Source organism: Kogia breviceps, chromosome 4 (assembly GCF_026419965.1).
Source record: "Kogia breviceps isolate mKogBre1 chromosome 4, mKogBre1 haplotype 1, whole genome shotgun sequence".
Lineage (NCBI taxonomy): Eukaryota > Metazoa > Chordata > Mammalia > Artiodactyla > Physeteridae > Kogia > Kogia breviceps.
In genome coordinates, this window is record NC_081313.1 from 110,379,908 (window position 1) to 110,404,618 (window position 24,711).

The 24,711-nt window shown below is 40.7% G+C and overlaps 2 protein-coding genes across 4 annotated transcripts in view; one reads left to right on the forward strand and one right to left on the reverse strand.

Annotated features, from left to right (window-relative positions):
- LEAP2 (liver enriched antimicrobial peptide 2) overlaps positions 1-24,711 on the forward strand; it is a 34,046-nt gene that overhangs the window by 1,298 nt on the left and 8,037 nt on the right. The window contains exons 2-3 of one of the 3 annotated variants that reach the window (XR_010840229.1): positions 2,846-3,068; positions 5,157-5,263. The gene's annotated coding sequence lies outside the window, so the exon portion shown is untranslated. Of the gene's footprint in view, positions 1-2,845; positions 3,069-5,156; positions 5,264-24,711 lie in introns of those variants that run through there. The other 2 variants (XR_010840228.1, XR_010840230.1) reach the window with 2 other exon arrangements.
- On the reverse strand, positions 20,445-23,049 carry GDF9 (growth differentiation factor 9). Its single transcript, XM_059059930.2, has 2 exons — positions 22,625-23,049; positions 20,445-21,489 (listed from the first exon to the last, which is right to left on the reverse strand). Exons 1-2 carry the CDS (start codon positions 23,019-23,021, stop codon positions 20,519-20,521), a joined length of 1,368 nt encoding a protein of 455 aa, XP_058915913.1. The 5' UTR covers positions 23,022-23,049; the 3' UTR covers positions 20,445-20,518.

A 24,711-nucleotide genomic window follows, 5' to 3' on the forward strand; every position in this document is an offset into this window, starting at 1 on the left:
CCACCTGAAAGGGGAGGGAGAGGAAGGAAGGAGAGGGGAGGCTTTGCTGACGTGTGTGTTCACTCCCGCTACCCTCAGTGGGTCCTTTAGGTGCTGGACTATGCTTATCCCCTGTGGCCTCGATAGGGTTTACGCCAGCCAGAGTCTGGCTCTTGAGGTTTTCACCTTTGGGGATCTCCACGCTCCAAAGAATGCTCTGAATTCATCTGCCACTGTGCATTCCTCACTGCTCTGTCCTCAGCCTTCCTTGCCCCCGCTTTCCAAACCTTTATCCTATGGATACTGGCTCTGCCAAGAAATGCTCCTTCACTGGAAGGGGCTGGGGGCCTTTTGCTGGGCCTTCAGTGCTCGTCTGACTTGAGCCCCAGCTATTGCTGTGGCTGCCTTCACTCTCCCACAGAAGCAGCATGCCTGGGGGCAGGGACCATATCCCCCTATCTTGGCATCCTCGGCTGACAAGGTTTGTTGTGGTAATAACCAGGACCCAGAAACCCAGACCGGGGGTCAAGGCTGCCGCTTTCTGGGGGCACTAAGAGCCTGGGGAACCCTGAATGCTTGGGTCTTCTAGGGGATGGAGGCAGCAGGCACCTGAGCCTGGCTTCTGATTGGCACCCTCCTGGCTCTGGTTCTTCTTCAAACACCATCCTGACCCAGGCATCAGCTTCAGCTGGAGCTGGAGCTCTGGACTCTTAAGGCAATGGCTCAGAACTTCTTGGCTTTGAATACCTGCCCTTTTAAGATCTCGATCCGCATGGTTGGTCTCAGAGCAGAATTACAATGGAGGGGACACAAGCCAGCAACCAAAAACCAATTCAAAATAGTTCAAGATTTTAATTTATATTTTTTTAAAGTATATTTCTTGACAACCATGAAGTGGACACATCAATTCTTGTTAACCCGCTCGTCCTCCCGCCCCCTTATTTCTGTTGCACACGCTACAGAAACTCTCTGCCTAACTCCTCCAAAACTGAAATCCCACCCACCCACTTCTCGGCTTGCCTCTTCTTCCCGTCTGAGAAAGAGAAAGCAGCCCCTGACATCTGGATGTTGGCCTGGGACTATCAGCTAGACCTTGGTGTTGTAGAAGTTGATCTGACATTCACAGCCAAGGCCTTGGAGTTCTCCTGTTGCACATAAGCAATTTCACAGGACATCAACATCGGACAAGGCCATCTGTAACCATGATGGGTCAAGACAAAAACAAGACCATTCTGTAATTATATCCAAACACAGACAAACCATGAATGTTGTCCAAGTCCCAAAAATGACCAAATGTCTTTCTATCCTTGATAATACGCGAGTGCTGTTTCCTTGCCAATTGCAGCTTTAACTTTGCTTTAGTTATTCCTTTTTCTAGATAAGATTTAAGGTACCCCATCATAGAATTACTCTTGCTTCCTGACAGCATCAAACACTGAGAAAAGTCCTGCTTCTTTAATTCTCTCCAAAATCACTAATACAAGCCCAAATCCTGTAAGTCCTCTCTAATGCCCTCTTACCAAGATGCTCCATGGTTCCCCATCCTGTGTTCCCCTCACTGCAACAAGTAATATACTCCATTCTTTTCAACTATAGGTGTGTTCCTCAGGGTCTTTGACTGGAGGGCATTTCATTATTGCAAAAGCCCAAAGAACCTTAGAGGAGAGGAAGGGGATGAAACTGCTGCAAAGTTGGAGTCTCCTTTAGTGGTGGCAGTAGTTGGGAAGCAGGGGCCATGGAGAAGATGGACACATGCACATATTAATCATGTTTTTCTACTACATAAAAAGACATGCCTGTGCCCCTCAGTATCTCAGTACTTTCTCACGCCTGGGAGAGTTCAGCTAACATTATACGGGTCAGAGAACCACCACCCAACCTAGCCTTTCCTCAATTTCACAAGCAAAATAATTGTAAATGGGAAAGCCACTAAGTTTGGGGGTAGTTTGTTAAACAGTAATAGATAACTGTAACAGGGTATGTAAATTTTCAAATTTGGTTAATCTCAAATTTCTTACAACGAGTTTGTACCAATTTGTATTCCCATTAATATATATGAGAGTGCCCATTTTCCTACATCCTCACTAACACAGTACATTATCAGACTTTTGACGTCTGGAATATGAAAGGTGAAAATAATATGTTTTAATTTACATTTCTTTTTTATATATAAAATTGCATATCATTTTGTACATTTAAAAGCCATTTGTATTAACATCTGTGATCTGTCAACTTTCTTTGCCCATTTTTCTATCAAATTATTGGTCTTTTTTATTGACTTGTAAGATCTCTTTATATATTAAGGCAATTAACTTTTTTTTTAACATGTGGCAAATATTTTCCCAAGTTTGTGTCTTTTGAATTTGTTTGTGGTAGCAGTGAATTTATAACCTGTGGTTGAGGCAAAAGATGTTTCTTTCTTGTAGACAGTAAATACATAGCTGTCTTGATAATTCAGAGACTGTCATGTATAGGTTAAAATACACTAAAGGCCAGAAATCATTCAACAAATCATGTTGTCTATTTTTGGAGATCCAACAAAGCACGAATCACTGTTTTTACACAAGTGTCTACTTAAATTGTAAGTGTTCCCTTAGAGCAAGTTTGTTTGCTTTTTAATTATGCACTGAATTCACCACACTTGTTCCTATAAGTAGGAAGGCAGCCACAAGAAAAAGTACAGGGAGAATGGAGCACCCCCTCTTCTATGGGGCCATCTGGCAGGAAGGCCTCTGGGCGAGCCTGAGTAGGAACTGGATGTCCCAGGGATTGAACCAAAGTTCCCTTTGAGATCAGAAGTTCCCGGGGAGGAATGCTGGGCCGTCACATTCCTACTGAGTACACATATATCACCTTTTCCCTACAGACACTGGGTGACTTCTCAGCCTCTGTTTGATTTGGCCATAAGAACTCAGCTTTTCTTCTCTAGCCTGGTCCCAAGCTCCAGGCCTGGGACCATTCCATCCTCCTGGTCTTCCCTCATTCAGATGTTACCAACACATCCCTGGCCAAGAGACATTCAAGGAGATAGCTGGATGCAGGCCTCTCTCCTCTTCTACCTACTCCAGTGGACTCAAGACACGTAACTGGTAAGTAACCAAGTGAGCTTTTCCACTTTGCTTTGCTGGCCTCCCAGGACCCAGATGAAAAATGTCTCTTACACTTCATTTTGGTCCCCAAGAATAAACTCAAGACTATGAACAAGACCCCCAATAGCATCCCCAGAGAGGGCAACAGCTGGCTCAAGCCCAGGAATGGCCAAACTGCCCCTTCTGTGTTCAGGCACTAACAAAGGGATGAGATGGTCTCCAAAGGCCCCTCTCCTAAAACTGCCTTCTGTTTGAGCTAAATCCACCAGGTCTCTGCTCACCAAGGAGTCATCTGATCAGCATTAGCAACGGGAGGCCACTCTAACTCTAGAGCTCTGGGCCTCGGGCTGCACACAGAAGCATTAGTGCAGGATTGGGTCACAGCATGCCACATGTACGTGGGATAGATTTTGGTCATTAGCTATGGAAGCAGATAATGCACGTTCTTAACATTCACTGAGAAAATCTTGCTGATTTTAACTGATGTGTCTGGTCAGTTACTCACATGGAAGAGACTTTGTTCTAAAACCTGAGGGTGCATATGTCTGTCATCCATCATGGTTCATGAGGTTTTGGGACCCTGCCAGGAGTGAATGTGACAACACACACACACATACACACACACGCAGTCTAGTTGGCAGTTTTTTGTGCTTCAAGGGAAGCATTAAGAGAAGTTTTAAAAAGGAGGACAGGGAGCTGTATCCCGGGTATAAGAAAACCAGCAGTGAGAAAGCGAGCGTGAGTCCACAACCTGGCAGACCTAAGTATGAATGCCAGTATGACCCTGGAGATATCCCAACCTTCCTGAACCCTCATCTCCTCATCTGTAAAATAGATACTACTATATGTTTGGCAGGTAAAGATGAAATGAGATTTCATCAAATATACTCAACAGTGGGCTCACAGGAGACCATCAATAAGTGGTGTTAGTTGTAATTCCTCACTTCAGCTTCTCTTGTAGGGAAGACAATCTTGACTAAATCCCAGCCTCAATTTTATCTCTAAGGATTGGTTTATACACCAGAGGTCTCCAATGGGTGTTGGTCCTCTCCTAAGCTTTGTTTACTGCTCCCCCAGACAGGGCCGCGGTGGGCATCTGAACTCTTCCTTCCTGGGGGAACCCACATTGTGTAGGTCTTGGGGAGACAGAGCCCCTCCTCCCACTTGAAAGCCAGCTTGCCACAGTGCAAGCCTTCAGACCTGGCTTGACCAATGTTATGCTCCTGCCAGGGACTGGGACTCTCATGTGAGTGACATAGTGATGCAGGGACAGGTGAGAAACCATCAGGAGTTGGGGGGGGGGTGTGGTGGTGGTCCTAACCTGTCTACTGATCTTGCTATCCAGCCTCCTTTGGTTCCTGTCTATTTTCATAGGCTGGTCCTCCTGCCTTTTAGTCAGTTCTGTGGGCCACCAGACCTCCTTCCAATGCATCCCTTTTTTGAGTTGCAAGAGCTGGTTGCTGCTGCCTGAACCTAAGAAGTTTCTGATATCGAGCCAAGACACCTTTTAATACTGGGATGCTAGTGTTAGACTGGAGGAAAATCTGGGAAGACTTGGATGTTCAGAGGTACTCTTTCCTTGGAAGAAGCAACTGCTAGGCAAGAGGGCAAGAGCTGCTCTGCTCCTCCCATAGCTGCTCTGGGGCTAAGGGGATGCAGTCCCTGCCCTTTGATGTGTCAGGAGATCCTCTAACAAGGCTTACACAAGCTCAAAACTAGCAACTCAGGAAACAGGATAAAGCAGCACAGGAGAAATACAAGGCAGGCAAGTTCCTAGTTCAAAGTCATACATTTGCTATGAAAATTAAAACAAGATTTCCCTTAATAAACGTAAAATCAAAGATAAGAAAATTTGGAGATCAGTTGCTTTTTCCTATTCCTACACTAAAGAGAGTTGACCTGGATTCTACCTGTTTTTTTTTTTTTTTTTTTTTTTAAACACTAGCATGAACCAAAAGACTAAGCTGATGTCAGGACAAGGTGGGCCTGGCTGGAGACTCTGAAGCATAGGCTCCCGTCCCATAGCCGCCCCCCCATAGAGGGTTAGGCATATGCTGAAGCTTCTTCTTTTCTTCCCTTTCCTACTAGCAAACATCCATGGGAAGAACCCGTCGTGACACTGAGTTATACAACCCTTGAGCCAAGTGCCACCTCCTCAGTGAAACATCCTTGTTATCCCTAGGCAGAGTTCATTGTTCCCTGCTGCACCTAACATTATATTGTAGAATATATACTCATTTACTTGTGTGTCTGCCCCATAAGACAGATTGTGAACTCTTGAAGGAAATGACCATGCCTGGCAGTACCAAGCTCAGAACTACTATCAGTGATTGTTGAATGAATGCTAGTGGGAGACCAGACCCCACGTGAACATCTGAGTCACTCCTCTATTCTGTGAATTCACAGCTGGTAGCAACATCCTAAGGATGGCCTTGGTCCCCAAGACTCAGTGATTAGAGTGTGTGTGCACGCTTTAAAGTTTACCTACGATTCTTGTTTCACTTTCTCCTGTTGGTGGTTTTAACAAAACGATGTCACTTACCATATTAGAAGGGGCTACTTTCTTTTCAGAGTAGACTGCTTCAGTCACTCACTTGAGCACAGCAAACAGAGGTCTGGGAGCTGCTGTCATGGATGGAAGCAAGGATTTCTAAGAGTTCATTTGGGTTTTCAAATCCTTTGCACTGGTTCTTAGAAGTAGATTAATAATCTTTACTAGTGATGGCAATAAGTCCTAGTTCACAGTCTGTGAACAGAGGTTCTTTTGGAAAATGTAGTAAGTGCCTGAAAAGAATTAAAAATGAAGCCAAACTGCAACCCTCTGGTCTTCCTGGAGCAGTGAGGGCTTTATCTAAATTAGCTTCACCTTAGCATGCTAAACAGCTTACAATTCAACAATAAAAAGACAATCCAGTTTTTTTAATGGGTAAAGGAATTGAAAAGACATCTCCCCAAGAAGATATACAAATGACCAATAAGCACATGAAAAGATACTCAACATCAAATACAAATCAAAACCACGAGGTACCACTTCACATCCACTAGAATGGCTATAATCAAAAAGACAGACATTAAGTGTTATCAAGTATATAGAGAAATTGGAATCTTCATGCCCTGCTTCTGGGAATGTAAAATGGTGCAGCTGCTTTGGAAACATTTTGTCAATTCATCAAACAATTAAACATAGTTACCATATGAGCCAGCAAGTCCACTCTTAGGTATATAACCAAGAGAATTGAAAACATATGTTTCATGCAAAAAACATGTACATGAATGTTTATAGCAGCATTATTCATAATAGCCAGAAAGTGGTAACAACCCATATGGCCATCAACAGATGAATGGATAAACAAAACGTTCCATATCCATTATATGGCATATTCTTTAGCCATAAAAAGAAATTAAGTACTGATACATGCTACAACAAGCATGGACCTTGAAAACATTATGCTAAGGGGAAGAAACCAGACAAAAAGACCATGTATTGGGACTTCCCTGGTGGTTCAGTGGCTAAGACTCGGTGCTCCCAATGCAGGGGGCCTGGGTTCTATACCTGGTCAGGGACCTAGATCCCACATGCCGCAACTAAGAGTTCACATGCTGCAACTAAAGATCTCACGTGCCACAACTAAGACCTGGAGCAACCAAGTTAAAAAAACAAACCACAAAATGTCTAAAAGAGGCAAATCCATAGAGACAGAAGACAGATTGGTGGCTGCTAGAGGAGGAGTGGGTGTGGGGTGTGCGTATTAATTGATATGAAGTTCTGTTTGGGGACCATGAAAATATTCTGGAATTACTATAGATATTGGTGATAGTTGCACCACCTTGTGAGTATACTAAAAATCACTAAAGTGTACACTTTGAAGTGATGAATTTTAGGGTATGTGAATTTTTCTCTCTGTATGTGTATGTACTACGGCTGCACAATGTACGCATAGAGTTAACAGTTGTTGCTGACATTGGCCCATTCTTGCTCAAGATCTTCATATATAAGCAAGAAATGGTCTTTACTAAGGGCTGTAACCTCTCTGACATTTTAAGTGTGTGTCCCTAAATGCATAAAGAAAGCTCGTGTATTCTTGCACTAATTTACCCACTAGCTCAGAGCACCATCTGCTCACAGACCTAAAGCCATCTTGCATGCCAGGAGATCTCAGGTTTATCTGTGGGCCACAAGTCTCAATATTCACATGCATGGATGTCACGTCACTTAAATTACTATTGAGGATGAATTAAAGTCTACTGGTTTTTGTTTTGTTTTTTTTAAAAAGAGTCTTTAGCAGCAATCCAAAAGGAGTCTGATCAAAAGTATATAGCCTAGGGACTTCCCTGGTGGTCCAGTGGGTAAGACTCCATGCTCCTAATGCAGGGGGCCCAGGTTCAATCCCTGGTCGGGGAACTACATCCCACATACCCCAACTAAGAGTTTGCATGCTGTAGCTAGGAAGTCCACATGTCGAAGCTAAAGATCCCGCATGCCGCAACTAAGACCCGGGGCAGCCAAAATAAATAAATATATATTTTAAAAAGTATATAGCCTGGGCTTCCCTGGTGGCGCAGTGGTTGAGGGTCCGCCTGCTGATGCAGGAGATACGGGTTCGTGCCCCGGTCCGGGAAGATCCCACATGCCGCGGAGCGGCTGGGCCCGTGAGCCATGGCCGCCGGGCCTGCGCGTCTGGAGCCTGTGCTCCGCAATGGGAGAGGCCACAACAGTGAGAGGCCCGCGTACCACAAAAAAAAAAAAAAAAAAAAAAAAAAAAAGTATATAGCCTAGTGCTACCTGTTAACAAATTTTGATCTGACTTGAAAATATAATCAGAATACCTAAATTATTGTCAGGACCTATTAAGTGAAGGCATATTCCAATCTGACACCATATGTGTATCTACATGGTAGTTCTCAGTTTCACACGTGTGGTTTCTTCAAAGAAAAAGAACGTCAGCAGAACTAGGTCCAGGGTCTTTCTGGTGGACAGAGTTTATCAGTTCCTCTGACTTGGATGGGGCAGATAATCAGACAGCCCCTGAGAACTAGACTCCAAAGGTAGCTACAAAAAATTAATGCAAGCTTCCGTACATATCAATCTGTGCCTCTCTCCTCAAGTTATTGTCACTGTTCTCATCAGTAAGAGCTGTGACTCATCTTTTACCAACAGTGATTCTACCAGGCTTGGGCAGTTCCATAGTGGGAAAGAAGTACATTCGAGTATCATTATTCAAAAGACAGCTAGGAGGAGTAACTGTATCAGATTAAGTGATAAATGTATAGTCGTCCCTTGGTATCAAGGGGATTGGTTCCAGGACCCCCTGCGGATACCAAACTCCATGATGTTCAAGTCCCTTATATAAAGCAGTGTAGTACAGTCAGCCCTCCCTATCCACAGTTTGCACGTCCCGAGGTGGGTTGAATCCAGGTGCAGAACACCATCCATACTGAGGGTTGACTGAATAATGTGTGTACTTTATAAGTGTCAGGAACTCTACCTTGGGGTGGGGACAATATCAGGGTGGAGTTTAGAGTGAAATCACATGAGGAAGAGGCTGTTATGTGGTCCAGGAGAAATAGAATGAGCCACGAATGTAGTCTTAAGTTATCTAATAGCCACATTAAAAAGTAAAAGAGAAACAGGTGAAAGAAATGTTAATATATATTAAATATATATATATATTTAATATATCCAAATGTATTCAACATGTAACTAATATAACAACATTAGGTGTTTTACATTTTTTCATACAAAGTCTTTGAGATCTGGTGTGTATTTTACCTTCACAGCTCACCTCAGTTTTGATAAGCCACCTTTTAAATGTTCAATAGCCACACGTAGCAAGTGACTACTGTATTGGACAGCACACCTTCGGAGCATCTTAGTTATGGTGGTATTAATAAAAGCAGCACTTAGAGTCTGTTTGCATGACATCGTTCTAAGCTCTTTAAATGTATTAACTTAGTTAATCCACATGACAACCCTATGAAATAGGTACTGTTTTTTTCCCCATTTTACAGATGAGGAAACTAGGTTCACAGAGGTTAACTCACTTGCCTGAAGTTACAGCCAGGGTGGTTCCAGAATTCATGCTCTGTTCCCTGGGGCATGCCTACTGTCATCTCTGGAATATGACCTGATGAGTAGTAATAAACCAAGTACTGCTCTCTTGGGGATTCTTTTTACCTCATCTGCCTATAGTTTTGTTGGAGAAGGAGCTGGATAAGATGAAGCCATGAATTACAGGAAGTGCTCAATGTGTGACATCAACTCAGAAAATCCCCAAGATTCCTTAATCTCCACAACCCTGCTTTAGCCCTTTACAAATATTTCACAAACTGGTAATGGTCAAGGGTATGAACACAATGAAAACTTATGATCCTGATTACTTTCTTCTCCAATCATGCAATGATCTGCAAGGTTTGAAGTACAAATTTTCCTGGCAAATGATGCAATGGAAGCTAGGCACATTCACCTTTATTTCGACTTTAATAAACTCTTAAGCTTGTTTTTCCCTTTTCTACAGGTACAATTGAACTCAGTTTTCCTACATTTAGACAAAACTTCAGGTTATTTATTGGCAGGTAGTTAATACTAGTCCTGCTAGTCAATAGTATCTAATGAAGTACTTTTTTACGTTAAATATGGTATGCATCCCAAATATTGGATGTTCTCCTGTTTTAGACATACTTCCACTTTCCCTAACCAAAACTGACTAGACCAGGATTAGATGGTGAAGTTTATGGAAGCCATCAAATAGAGACACGTGGAAAGTTCTTTTCAGGTCACAAAGGGATTACAGTTTGCAATAGAATTTTTCTTACCCACTTTCTCTAAGCAGAGGTTTGAACAAGGACTTTACATGCTGCTTAAAGATGTACCCATTTTTGATTTGGAGAGCTGAGCACATGCACTGGTCTCTAGTCCCTCCCACTAACATTAGAAGTGATTATCAAAAATACCCATAGGGCAAAGAACAGGTAAGGAGAGCACAGCAGGTGTGTGAACAAAGTTTTGGAATGAAAATTGTCTGGAAGAGTGAGCAGAGCTAATTAAAAAAGAAACCTAAAGCTGCAGGGGGTGGGGATGTCATTGAGAAGCTAGGTGAGTCACAGCAGAGAATGTTGGGAAGCTCAGGAAATGAAGATGCCATGTGCTATGGAAGGCAGCTGTGCCAGTTACAACTAAGTGGGTATTGCCCGAGTCTGTAGATGGAACAGTTGGACCCAGTGTGTACTCCCCCACCCCAAGCAGCTAGGGGATCACCTGCCACCCAGCAGGAGACTAGGTTGACTTTGTGGAAGAGTTGAATCAAAGATGCTCCATACAGAAGAGTTGAAGCAAAGAGGCATGGTGGAGGTTGGGGGAAGAGATGCAATATTGGGATAAAAAGGGATTAGGTAAAATCTTATAGCCCTTTGCACTGCGGGGATCTAAGAACACCAGCAGCTAAGTGTACATCTTTGCCCCATCTTCCTCCCACAAGAAGACTGGATAATTCTTTTGTGGAAAAACTTAAAGAAACAGAGGAGCCTCAAACTAAAGAGCCCATTAATTAACACATCCTACCCTCTCATACAGAGCTTCCAACAGCTTTCTAAAGCCTTACACTTACAAATGGACAACAAAAAACATTTGAGAAAAGCCTCCAACATGAAAGGCAAAGACTGAAACAAACAGAAACAAAACAAAACTCAAGAAATAATGCAAGAACAAACAGAACTAAGAAAAACTATAATTAAGAGGTAGCTCATGTGGATGGGAATATGAAGCCAGGGAATGGGATAAGTTTTATCCTCTCATTTCACCATAAGAACCTAAGTGTCTTCTCTTAGTAGAAGGTTGCCATCCTACAACCTTAGAGAAATAGGCCAAGTAACAAATGGAGAAGCCACAAAAATAATTTCCAAGTTTATTCACATCTCTGCATCCCCATCTAAACTGCCATACTCCAAGGCAGCATAATCTCTCCCCTGGACCATGACAATAGCCCCCTAACACCCAGAAGTTCTCTCTGTTTCAGACTTATCTCTGCCAAACAACACTACGTAGAACACTGAGATGATATTTAAAGAAATGAATCTGACCATTTCAGGCCCCCAATTAAACACTCTCAAGGGCTTCCGATCGAACCTAGCATAAAAATCCAATCCCCTTGTGCTGGCCAACAAGGTCTTGTATCATCTGGTCTGTCTGCTTCTTCAGCCTTATTTCCTCCCACTCCACTTGCCCTTCCACCCATTCTTTCTCCTTTCCCACTTGCAATCACACGCAGTTCTTCCTGTTCTTTGAACACAAGTTTCTTCTCACATCCATTTGCTCTGCCTAGAAGTTCCTGTATATGGCTACTTGTGTTGTTTAATTGTTTTCGTCTCTCTTCCCCACTGTAATAGACGCTCCATGAGATCAAGTGCCAAGACTAAATTGTTTACCACTCTCATATCAGCATCTAGAAGAGTCCCTTACATGTAGTATATGCCCAATAAATATTGAATAAATAAAACTGTAGTTTAAAAGTCTCCAAGTTTCTGATGAATATAGATACAAAAATCTTCAACAAAATACTAGCAAACCAAATCCAACAATATGTTAAAAGGATCATACATCATGATCAAGTGGGATCTATCCAGGGATGCAAGGATTTTTCAGTACCTGCAAAACAATGTGATACACCACATTAACAAATTGAATAAAAATCATATGATCGATTCTATACATAGAGAATCCTAAAGATGCAACCAGAAAACTACTAGAGCTAATCAGTTAATTTGGTAAAGTAGCAGGGTACAAAATTAATATACAGGAATCTCTTGCATTCCTATACACTAATGACGAAAAATCTGAAAAAGAAATTAAGGAAACACTCCCATTTACCACTGCAACAAAAAGAATAAAATACCTAGGAATAAAACTACCTAAGGAGACAAAAGACCTGTATGCAGAAAACTGTAAGACACTGATGAAAGAAATTAAAGATGATAAAAACAGATGGAGAGATAGTCCATGTTTTGGATTAGAAGAATCAACCTTGTGAAAATGACCATACTACCCAAAGCAATCTACAGATTCAATGCAATCCCTATCAAACTACCAATGGCATTTTTCACAGAACTAGAGCAAAAAATTTCACAATTTGTACAGAAACACAAAAGACCCCGAATAGGCAAAGCAATCTAGAGAAAGAAAAATGGAGCTGGAGGAATCAGGCTCCCTGACTTCAGACTATACTACAACGCTACAGTAATCAAGACAGTATGGTACTGGCACAAAAACAGAAATATAGATCAATGGAACAGGATAGAAAGCCCAGAGATAAACCCACACGCATATGGTCACCTTATCTTTGATAAAGGATGAAAGAATATACAATGGAGAAAAGACAGCCTCTTCAATAAGTGGTGCTGGGAAAACTGGACAGCTACATGTAAAAGAATGAAATTAGAACCCTCCCTAACACCATACACAAAAATAAACTCAAAATGGATTAAGGACCTAAATGTAAGGCCAGACACTATCAAACTCTTAGAGGAAAATATAGGCAGAGGCAGAACACTCTATGACATAAATCACAACAATATCCTTTTTGACCCATCTCCTAGAGAAATGGAAATAAAAACAAAAAAAATCAAATGGGACCTAATGAAACTTAAAAGCTTTTGCACAGCAAAGGAAACCATAAACAAGACCAAAAGACAACCCTCAGAATGGGAGAAGGTATTTGCAAATGAAGCAACTGACAAAGGATTAATCTCCAAAATTTACAAGCAGCTCATGCAGCTCAATATCAAAAAAACAAACAACCCAATCCAAAAATTGGCAGAAGACCTAAATAGACATTTCTTCAAAGAAGATATACAGATTGCCAACAAACACATGAAAGGATGGCTCAACATCACTAATCATTAGAGAAATGCAAATCAAAACTACTATGAGGTATCACCTCACACCAGTCAGAATGGCCATCATCAAAAAATCTACAAACAAAAAATGCTGGAGAGGGTGTGGAGAAAAGGGAACCCTCTTGCACTGCTGGTGGGAATGTAAATTGATACAGCCACTATGGAGAACAGTATGGAGGTTCCTTAAAAAACTAAAAATTAAACTACCATATGACCCAGCAATCCCACTACTGGGCACTTACCCTGAGAAAACCATAATTCAAAAAGAGTCATGTACCACAATGTTCATTGCAGCTCTATTTACAATAGCCAGGACATGGAAGCAACCTAAGTCCATCTACAGATGAATGGATAAAGATGTGGCACATATATACAATGGAATATTACTCAGCCATAAAAAGAAACAAAACTTGAGTTATCTGTAGTGAGGTGGATGGACCTAGAGTCCTTCATACAGAATGAAGTAAGTCAGAAAGAGAAAAACAAACACCATATGCTAAATGGAATCTAAAAAAAAAAATCGTTCTGAAGAACCTGCGGGCAGGACAGGAATAAAGATGCAGACGTAGAGAATGGACTTGAGGACATGGGGAGTGGGAAGGGTAAGCTGAGATGAAGTGAGAGAGTGGCATTGACACATATATGCTACCACATGTAAAATAGATAGCTAGTGGGAAGCAGCTACATAGCACAGGGAGATCAGCTTGGTGCTTTGTGACCACCTAGAAGGGTGGGACAGGGAGGGTGGGAGGGAGATGCAAGAGGGAGGGGATATGGAGATATATGTATGTGTATAGCTGATTCACTTTGTTATACAGCAGAAATTAGTACAACAATGTAAAGCAATTATACCTCAATAAAGATGTTAAAAAAAACATATGATCATCTCATTAAATGCAGGAAAAGCTTTTGACAAAACTCAATATCCATTTATGATAAAACTCTCTAGAAAGTAGGTATAGAGAAACATACTTCAAAATATAATAAAGGCCATATATGACAAACCCAAAGCTACCATCATTCTCAACAGTGAAAAGCTGAAAGCATTTCCACTAAGATCAGGAACAAGACAAGGATGTCCAATCTTGCCACTCTTATTGAACATAGTTTTGGAAGTCCTGGCCACAGCAATCAAAGAAGAAAAAGAAATAAAAGGAATCCAAATTGGAATGGAAGAAGTAAATCTGTCACTGTTTGCAGATGACATACATAGAAAATATACATACTATACATGGAAAGTAAACATACAATACATATAAAATCCTAAAGATGCCACCAGAAAACTACTAGAGCTCATCCAAGAATTCAGTAAAGTTGCAGGACACAAAATTAATGCACAGAAATCCCTTGCATTCCTATACACTAACAACGAAAGATCAGAAAAGGAAATTAAGGGAACAATCCCATTTACCATTGCATCAAAAAGAGTAAAATACCAGCTCCCTTGGTGGAGCAGTGGTTAGGAATCCGCCTGCCAATGCAGGGGACACGGGTTTGAGCCCTGGTCTGGGAAGATCCCACGTGCCACAGAGCAACTAAGCCTGTGCGCCGCAACTACTGAGCCTGTGCTCTAGAGCCCGCAAGCCACAACTACTGAGCCCACGTGCCACAACCACTGAAGGCCATGGACCTAGAGCCCATGCTCCGCAACAAGAGAAGCCACCGCACCACAACCAAGAGTAGTTCCCACTCGCCCCAACTAGAGAAAGCCCACGTGTGGCAATGAAGACCCAATGCAGCCAAAAATAAATAAATTTTTTTTTAAAAAGTAAAATACCTAGAAATAAACTTACTTAAGGAGGTAAAACACCTGTACTCAGAAAACCATAAGACACAGATGAAAGAAATTGAAAACAACATAAACAGATGGAAATATGTACCATGTTCTTGGATTGGAAGAATTAATATTGTTAAGATGACCATACTACCCAAGGCATCTACAGATTTACTGCAATGCCCATTAAACTACCAATGGCATTTTTCACAGAACTAGAACAAATAATTTTAAAATTTGTGTGGAAACACAAAAGACCATGAATAGCCAATACAACCTTGATAAAGAAGAACAGAGCTGGAGCAATCACACTTCTTGACTTCAAACTATACTACACAGCTTTGGAACAGAACAGAGAGCCCATAAATGAACCCACACATGTATAGTCAATTAACCTATGACAAAGGAGGCAAGCATATACAATGGAGAAAAAAGTCTCCTCAAAAAGTGGTGCTGGGAAAACTGGACAGCTACGTGTAAAAGAATGAAATTAGAACATTCTCTAACACCATATACAAAAGTAAACTCAAAATGGATTAAAGACCTAAATGTAAGACGAGATACCATAAAATTCTGAGAGGCAAACATATGCAGAAATCTTTTGCCATAAATCTTTGCAATATTTTTTTGGATCTGTCTCCTAAAGCAAAGGAAATAAAAGCAAAAATAAACAAATGGGACCTAATTAAACTTAAAACTTCTGCAGAGCAAAGGAAATCATTGAGAAAATTAAAAGACAACCTATAGAATGGGAAAAAATAATTGCAAATGATATGGCCAATAAGGGGTTACTATCCAAAACATATAAACAGCTCATACAACTCAAAGAAACAAACTCAATTAAAAAATGGGCAGAAGACTTGACTAGACATTTTTCAAAAGAGGACACGCAGATGGCCAACTGGTACATGAAAAGATGCTCAACATCGCTAATCATCAGGGAAATGTAAATTAAAACCACAATGAGGTATCACCTCACACCTGTGAGAATGGCTATCATCAAAAAGAACACAAATAACAAATGTTGAGGATGTGGAGAAAAGAGAACCCTCAAACACTGTTGGTGGGAATGTAAACTGGTGCAGCCACTGTGGAAAACAGTATGGAGGTTTTAAAAAAAACTAAACATAGAATTACCATATGACCCAATGATTCTGCTCCTGGGTATATATCCACAAGAAACAAAAACACTAATTTGAAAAGATAAATGCACCCCAGTGTTCATAGCAGCATTATTTACAATTGCCAAGAAAGTAAAGTAAGCACCCATCAACAGATGAGTGGATAAAGAAAATGTGGCATATATATATATATATATATATATATATACACATACACACGCATATATATACATACATACACACACAATGGAATACTGCTCAGTCATAAAAAAGAATGAAATTTTGCCTTTTGCCATAACATGGATGAACTTGGAGGGGATTATGCTAAGTGAAATAAGTCAGACAAAGACAAATACTGTGTATCATTCACATTTGGAATCAAAAAATACAACAAACTAGTGAATTAAAAAAAAGAAACAGACTCACAGTTATAGAGAATAAACTAGTGGTTACTAGTGGGGAGAGGGAAGTGGGGAGGGGCAAGATAGGGGTAGGGGATTAAGAGGTACAAACAATTATGTATAAAATAAGCTACAAGGAGGTACCATACAATACAGAATATAGCCAATACTTTATAGTAACTGGAAATGGAGTATAACTTAAGAACTGTAACCTACTATATTGTACACCTGTAACTTACATAATATTGTACATCAACTATACTTCAATTTAAAAAAGCTCAAAATTTCAAAGGTAGAGATGAAATGGTGTAAGACAAAAAAATGTCGAACCATTATTTCCACCCAGAGATATCAAAACTTTATTGATGTTAGGGTCAACATTCCCCTTGACCCAAGTAGGTTTCAATGTGTGAAAAATTCTAACCTAGTGTATCAATGTCAATATCCTAGTTGTGACAGTATGCTATAGTTTTGCAAGATGTTATTGAGGGGACTGGATAAAGGATACATGTGATCTCTCTATTATTTCTTACAAGAACATGTGAATCTATAATTATCTTTTAAAAGTTTAATTTAAAAATTCTAAAGGTAAGATAATTTAGTATTCATTCAGCCTGCTTATGTAGTACCACCCTAAAATGTATTCCTCCACAGAACGTTCTGTGGTGCTGAATGCTCACTGATGGAACTTAGGGTAATAAAGGAAGTCTCCATTTCTGGTAGATGATATATTTTTCCCGGAGCTGAGGACATCAGACTCTGTTCTTAAGCACACACAGCACCTGCCCATAGTCAGTGTTCAATAAATATTTATTCAATGAGCTAATTATTTCTGAGAATGCCAAAATGACATCCAGGCACAGGCTATGAACTCCTAACACTGCCTGTCATAGCACTTCAATGTGGAAAGACGCCAGCACCACAGACAGGTCTGTAAATGACTCTGAACTGTTCACAAAGCACTTATTCTTAATAAGATGTCCAAAATGTACAGCTGACTCTTATCCACATTTATCTAGTTACTCAATTCTTCCATACAAGTTGTATTACGTAGTAAGGTAGAATGAAGAAATTACTGTCAGGCCATCTATAAAATCCTGTTCTTTAAATGGATATTGAAATAGTCCTAGTCCTACTGACAAATCAAGCCCCTTTCCAAAAATTGACTAGTATAAATGGGGTTTTGGAAGGACATCTCCATCAGGAAGTAATTAACCACATGAAGAGAACCTACTTGGCTTGTCAATTCTAGTAAAGGATGAAGTGTCTAAATCTCCAGGTTCTGTTTATTTTTCCATCTATTTAGAGAACAGTTACTGTATAAAACAGCATACTTTTCCACTCATAATCCATTCAGCCAATCTCTATACTTAAGGAAGGTTTTGGGGACTTACATCCTCTAAATATTCTAAAGAGTATTTTAAGTGTTTTAATTTCATTTCAATTATCATTTTATAAGTTACAATCTCTCCAAAGTTGCAAATTGAAATCAACTACTTAATATTTTGATAAAAACCAAGTTCTTCTGAGCATTTTTTCTTTTATCACTTACATAGTCAGGAATATTTCCTCCTTTACCTCCTGAAAGAGCAACTTAATTTTTCCCACAGGCTGTCTAAATTGAGTTCTAAACCAACTCGAGCAGCTGCTGCTCCTGAAGCTGATTAGTAAAACAAAGTATTCAGCGTAACATAGGAGTTGATTTAAACCGATAAAGAGCAGGAAACTCAGAGCTGAAGGAGAACCCAGCTCCTGACATGGCCCATTGTTCCTTGGTACACTAAGGCACTCATCAAGTTAGGTGACCTCGTATCTCATCTGGACTAAATACCAAAGCTGAATGCACCTATTTAAGGCAGATGAAGCCTCATCCTTGAATTTCCAGATCTAAATCACCGTGGTCCTTTCTCATTTATTTTCTAAATTGGCAGCTTTTATAAGAGTAACTGAAGAAACACAGGTTTCATATGGAGGAGGCAGTTGGAAGACTAGTGTATCCTCCTCGATTGTGTAGAAGTGAATCTTTGAAGTTTAAATTCAGCAGATATAGAAGCCCTGCATGTTAACCTGTCCTCTGAATGAAAGAGACTAGATTTACAAATAAAGCCTAAAGGGATGGGGGAAGTAAAGCTTATGGTTTTCAAGCTATCATTAGTCAGCTATAGCATCAAAACACTGTGCAAAGGTGTTTTAAGTCAGTCAATCTTAGAACTTACCTATACAGATGAGCTATAATGTTTATCTACTCCTAATTTTGGCACTGACCCTAATACTTAACTTCCATCAAAACTACCCCACCATTTTCTTCTTTTCAAAACCTCTGATTGCAGACTATATTACATACTCAGCCACAGAACTAGGCCATGAAAAAAAACACCCCAAAACAACAATAAAGCAAAACAAATTCCCCTGTTTAAGGGGAAAAAATGTCAGTTTAGTGCATTTGGGGAACTATGAGGAATCCTTAAAGTTGATGTAGATTTCATGTGGTCCATTTGAAAACAGCCATATTTAAGGGAGATTTACCTTTAAATAAGCTCAGTTGTACCTTGCCACCATCACTCGTGCCCTGGCCATTCCAAATATTTTTTTACTCCTAAGAATGACAGAGAATGATACAAAACCCTGAAACACCATTTATCTCTTATACTTGCAGCTTCATTTACCCAAGAGTAATGACTCCTTCAAGTTATACAACAAGATGGCAAAGTTATTTGGAAACTAGGCCACCTAAAACTTTCAGTTCCATTTTTTGGAAAAAATGTTTTTTAGAGGGAAAAAAATCATGAGCAGATAAATAGAGCATTTAGGACAGAGTGTGCAGGTTTGTAAGGTGTATGCAAGATAGCACCAGGAAACATTTCAAAAATAAAGCTAAGAAAACAATTTCATTCCCAACAGCGTCAAAAGAGAATACTTAGAAATAAATTTAATAATGTAAAGTGCAAAACATACTCAAAAACTACAAAATATTTTCTAAAGAAATGAAAGATCTAAATAAATGGAAAAACTTCTCACACCTGTGGACTGGAAGACTTAACATTGTTAAGATGGCAGTACATCCCAAACTAATCTATAGATTCAACACAATCCCTATCAAAATCCCAGCTGACTTCTTTAGACACTAAGCACCAAGCCAAAATAATTTACAAGAATGAGAAGTACTTGCATCTTGGAGTTACTTTTAGTTTGTAGATGAGGGTTTTACAAACTCTGAAACAAAAAAATCACTGCATCAGCCCCGGACTCTGCGCCTCCAGGGCTTTCTCAAGGTAGGTTTACTGAAAACCCACATAAAAGCCCTCATATCCAAACAAGGCCTGCTCTGTAATATAACCTAGTCACTGCCAGCTTAATTTAGTGCTAACAGTGCTATATCCACCTGGAAAAAAAACCTGTCGGGGTGGAGTGATAGGAGCTGAGGGAAAGCAGCAAAAACAAACCAACCAGCCAAGAAGAAACACTTCTTGACCTCCTTGCAACGGGTCAGAGTTTTAAAATATATAAAGGAGAAAATACGTTTTTAAAACCTTGAACTCTGCATTTTCTTGGGAAAATCTGCAAGGCTGTTTCCTTTAAATAAATGGGACAAATGCTATTGTTTGACATGAGTCAACCAATTTATACAAGCCATCTAAGGAGCAGAGTTAGTACCAATCACTAATACAACAGAAATGGATTATATTGCATACTCTAGTCTAATGACTCTCACTTCATCAGGATATAGAGAAGTTAGTCTCTCTCACTCCAAAGAAGGGATAGTAAGTGGAGCTGAGACTATCTTTTAGACATATTTCCTCTCCTTCTCAAATGACCATTTAAAAGCAAATCTAATTAAAACCACACACACAGAAAATTTATGCCACTCACAGGAATTTATTGTTCCATTAAATAAGACTATAGCTATCTGAATTGTCTATTTAGAGCTGCAGTTCCATCCAAGATTTATGCTAATTAAACTTTTTTTTCTTACATCAAAAACAAGACTCCTACAAAAGAAAAAAAATAGTCACTCAGGGGAAAAAAATTTAAAGCTTTCCAAGAGAAGTACATTTCATTTACATTTGGAAATGAGAAAGGCAGCTGTTATCCCTTTACAGTGATAGATGCCACAGAATGTGCTAATCTACACAGGCTCCTCCTTACACAACACACTGCATTACATTTAGAGATTTGATACATGAAACTTTCTCCCAAAGGCACAGACAGGCGCATGGCATTTACTATGGCAAGGAGACTCACGGTTTTACTTGAGAGGAGCCTACGTTAACGACAGGTGCACTTAGTGGCTATCATATCTTCATATTCTTTATAAGCGATTGAGCCATCAGGCTCAATTGCCAAAACACTCAAAGGGCTGTACTTGGCAGGTACACAGGATGGCCTCGGCACTGAGGAATCGAGCTTCTCATGGATGATGTTCTGCACCATGGTGTGAACCGGAGAGCCATACCGATGTCCGACCGCCCTGGGACAATCCCCTTTACAGTATCGAGGGTTGTATTTGTGTGGAGCCACAATCCAGTTGTCCCACTTCAGCTGACTAAAGCTGAGTCTAAAGTCATGGAGCTCACACTCATTTTGGGGAAAAAGAAACTGTTTGAAGTATTCACTCAGATTGAATGAAGCTGGCACCAGAGGCTTCTTCAATTTAGAGCTGACAGTTTCCCGATCTCTCCGGTGACGGGACGATCTTACACCCTCAGCAGCAGCCTCTTCTCCCATGGGATAGGCAGACAGCTCTCTCTTCTGGTCAGGACCCTGTGAAGGCCTCTTTTTATAATGGAGGGAATACCACCTGTGATAAGCCTGAGCACTTGTGTCATTCAGATATAAAAGCAGTGAGGGGGCTACCAGAAGAGTCATGTTAAGTGGACTGTCCTGCACTGAAGGATGCTGCAGCTGGTCTTTCACACACGTAACGTTTACAGACATGTGAATACTCCTCTTGTTGGAGGCCACTAGAGGCTGAAGGAGAGCCGTCACGTCAATCTCAATCCATCTGTATTTCTTTCTAAGTTCAAACTGTGAGTGAAAGGTAAATGAGTATGGAACTCTTGGGAGAGTCTTGCTAGAAAACTCTGGCTCTTTTATCACCAGGTTGCACACACATTTAACAGGAGAGGGAAAAGAAATGGAGTTGTTGAAAGTGTATAGCAAGACTGACTTGAGTAAATGTTCAACAGCAGTAACACGATCCAGGTTAAACAGCAGGTCCACTGATGATGGAAGGGTACCTGAGGAGAAAAAATAAAGCCACCAGTAATGCTCAATACAAATCAAAAGCAATGCAGAGTCAGATCAAGGAATTAGTGCCTCAGAATGTGCTTCCACCCTTCTTTTCCCACTTTCTCAAGTTTCAAAACAAAAGTTGGGGTGGGATGGGGTTATAAAAAAAAAAGCAGGTAACCAGTACCATAACTAAGTCTCAGCACTTACAGCTGGATACTTAATCACCAGCAATTCAGAACAGCTCTGGTGGTGAATTAAAACGGGGAATCATTACATTCTGAAGTTTCAGAATCTTAATAATTTGCTTCAAACACAGAGGAAGCTAAGAAGGAGAGCAGTATCTTTCTCTTGAAGAGTCTCTAAGGGGAAAAATATAATAAAGGCACTTGCCAGGCTTGTTAAGAAAACATTCAAGTCCTTATGGACAGAATCAATAAAGAAAACATAATTGTCTAAGTTAATTTGGAACACTTGAGACCGACAACAAATGGAGGCTCTAAACCCACTAACAAAACAGGACATCGAGGAAGGAGGAAAGGTTTTAAATAGCCACAAAGGACCTGCTGAGTTAGAAGGGTTTTCTGTAAGTTATGAGCTACTGAATATAGATTCTGTTTTTTAATAGTGCTGCTCCCTTCTCTCACACACACAAGATTGTTGACTAATGCTTTGTTCTTATAAGGATCTACTATTCCACATAGGTACTTAAGCTTTCTTCTCACAGAAAGCAACAAACTTGGGTAAATATCCTGTTTCATAAAACACACCAACAGCTGAAAGAGATTCTTTAGGCACATATCCAGGCCAGAATTGGTAGAATGAGAAGAATATACAACTGGAAGTCAAAATACCTCTTTTCCAGTCTTGATTTTGTGACCTTGGACAAGACGCTAACCTCCAGCAGCACTTTCCCAGCCTTTAGGGCCATTAAGTCTCTTCTGTCATACTAGCCCAGCTTAACCCATGAGGGCATTAGGAAGAAACAATGAGATCAAGTACCAGATTTGTTTGGAATTTGATATTGAGTATCATGCAAAGTAAAATGTAAGTCAAGAAGCAAGGGCCAGATCCTTTCTGTAACTGAAATGCAGAAGGTCTATCTTCTTCCCTCCACCCATTAACCAGTCTGCTCCTACACACCTGTCACCTGGTCCCCAGGAGCCTGCTTGTGCTGGGCACAGGGGGTGAAGAGCCGAACAGTGTTGTAGAGGTGACTTCTGTTGGATTTGGGGATCCCCTCCTTGGTAGCACATGCCTTATAGAGCCTCTTCATGTAGTGCAAAGCTCTGTCATCTGGCTGCAGCCTGGGGGCCTCCGTTTGCCCATCGTACAGAACCTTAAAGAGAGGGGAAAGGAGGCCAGGTCTGTGTCTCCCATCTAGAGGCTGCAGAGAGGACTGAGGCTCAGCCTCAGTTTCCAATGGAGCACTAGCTGCAATCTGAGCTTCTCCCCTAGAAGCCTGAGAACCAAAGCTAATAGGAAAACAGAGCCAGGCAAAGCAGCAAAAACAAAGGAAGAATTTGCTGGGAAGTGCCATGGCTTGGAAGAATTAGCAGGAAACACGTTTCTCCATGCCAGTCTTCTTCCTAAAAGCCAGGAAGAGCCTCTGTTGGTCTCTTAAATAAATTTTAGGTGTGTGCGTGGGCTAGGTTCACTTCTGTAATCAGACATCAAGGATGCCTAGCTGAAGGTAATTTTATCAGCTGTATGTCAAACAGCTGATAACACCCTATTTATCCAATTTCTCCTAATTAGATACAGATTTACTTGGTTATGTAGCTTTCCTTTTCCTTTTCCCTGGCATTTATTTAAAATCGTTTAAGTTAATGGACTAGTTATGTAGCTGAAAGGCTAAGAGGAATTGAGGAATGATCTTAAAACAAAACCACCCATTTTCTGAGAGAGGTTAGTATTCTTAAAGTGTTCCTTAGGTGCTTGCTGAAACTTCCAAGGGACATGGAAAGGCTAACTAATTATTCATGATGATACACAGATCTGTTGGTATGCAACCTATGGTATTCGGTTTACTCTCCCTCTCTATTCTCATCACCTCCCCCACTTCCAGGTGCTTAGAATAATTCGCTGCATGTTGATTTGGAGGGTGAGAGAAAGTCACAATTGGCATTGAAATTCCAGAGAGCACAGAACTATTAAGTTGCCTAGTTCTCTCAGGTAGCTTAGTAAGGATATGTACGTGGAATACTGCAATATGTTTTAAAAAGGAGGACATCGCCTTTAATCCTGACTCATTTTAAAATATAATTATCTTGATGCCTTTACTTTGGTCTGCACATTCATCTATCCATACTTTAGTTGAAAGGTTTAGAGATGTTTTCAGGTGCTAGAAAATAAATGAAAGTTTTATTATTTATTAATCACTCAAATGGTGGTAGAATTTGCTAGGATATTTTTGTTCTTAACTGTTATAAGTATTTATGTTCTTGCCTCTGAGCTAAAATCAGGTTAGAGATTATGTTTTAGAAAAAATGAGATGGGTGCACAATGAAGAGCTGAATATACTCATGGTATAAGATACAGACCAGTCTATGCAGTAGCCAGGCTGATAAAACCGAGGTATATTTGTAAATTGTTTTTAATAAATTATTTATTGTTTATTTTTGGCTGCATTGGGTCTTCATCGCTGAACGCGAGTTTTCTCTAGTTGCCGCGAGCGGGGGCTGCTTTTCCTTGTGGTGCACTGCCTTCTCATTGCGGTGGCTTCTCTTGTCTTGGAGCACGGGCTCTAGACGTGCGGGCTTCAGTAGTTGTGGCACGTGAGGTCAGTAGTTATGGCTCGCTGGTTCTAGAGCTCAGGCTCAGTAGTTGTGGCACATGGGCTTAGTTGCTCCACGGCATGTGAGATCTTCCTGGACCAGGGCTCGAACCCGTGTCCCCCGAATTGGCAGGTGGGTTCTTAGCCACTGCGCCACCAGGGAAGTCCTTATTTGTAAATTTTAAGTTCATTGCCGGCCAAGCCTCCCTGGCCTGTGGTTGGTAAGCAGGATTATAAAACAGCCAAACTGTTGAATGAGAACTTAGTCCTAGATTACACGTGGCCAGCAATTCCATGAACAAAACATTTACAGACATGCTTCATCAAGTGGATAAGTCAGTCAGCTGTACAGGACAGCGGCATCCTTAAGCAGACAGCACTTTTCCGAAAAATGGAATCGCCTCCCTCCTGGGAAGTGGAGTGAACTGTGGGCAACGTGACATTCCGCCCGCGG

Bases quoted from the DNA above. Each gene is read 5' to 3' on its own strand.
- GDF9 (XM_059059930.2), bottom strand. From the start codon at position 23,021: ATGGCACTTCCCAGCAAATTCTTCCTTTGTTTTTGCTGCTTTGCCTGG. The intron at 21,490-22,624 runs GTGTGTAGGAGC...TTTTCTCCTCAG, and splicing joins TCCTGGGGACCAGGTGACAG to GTACCCTTCCATCATCAGTG.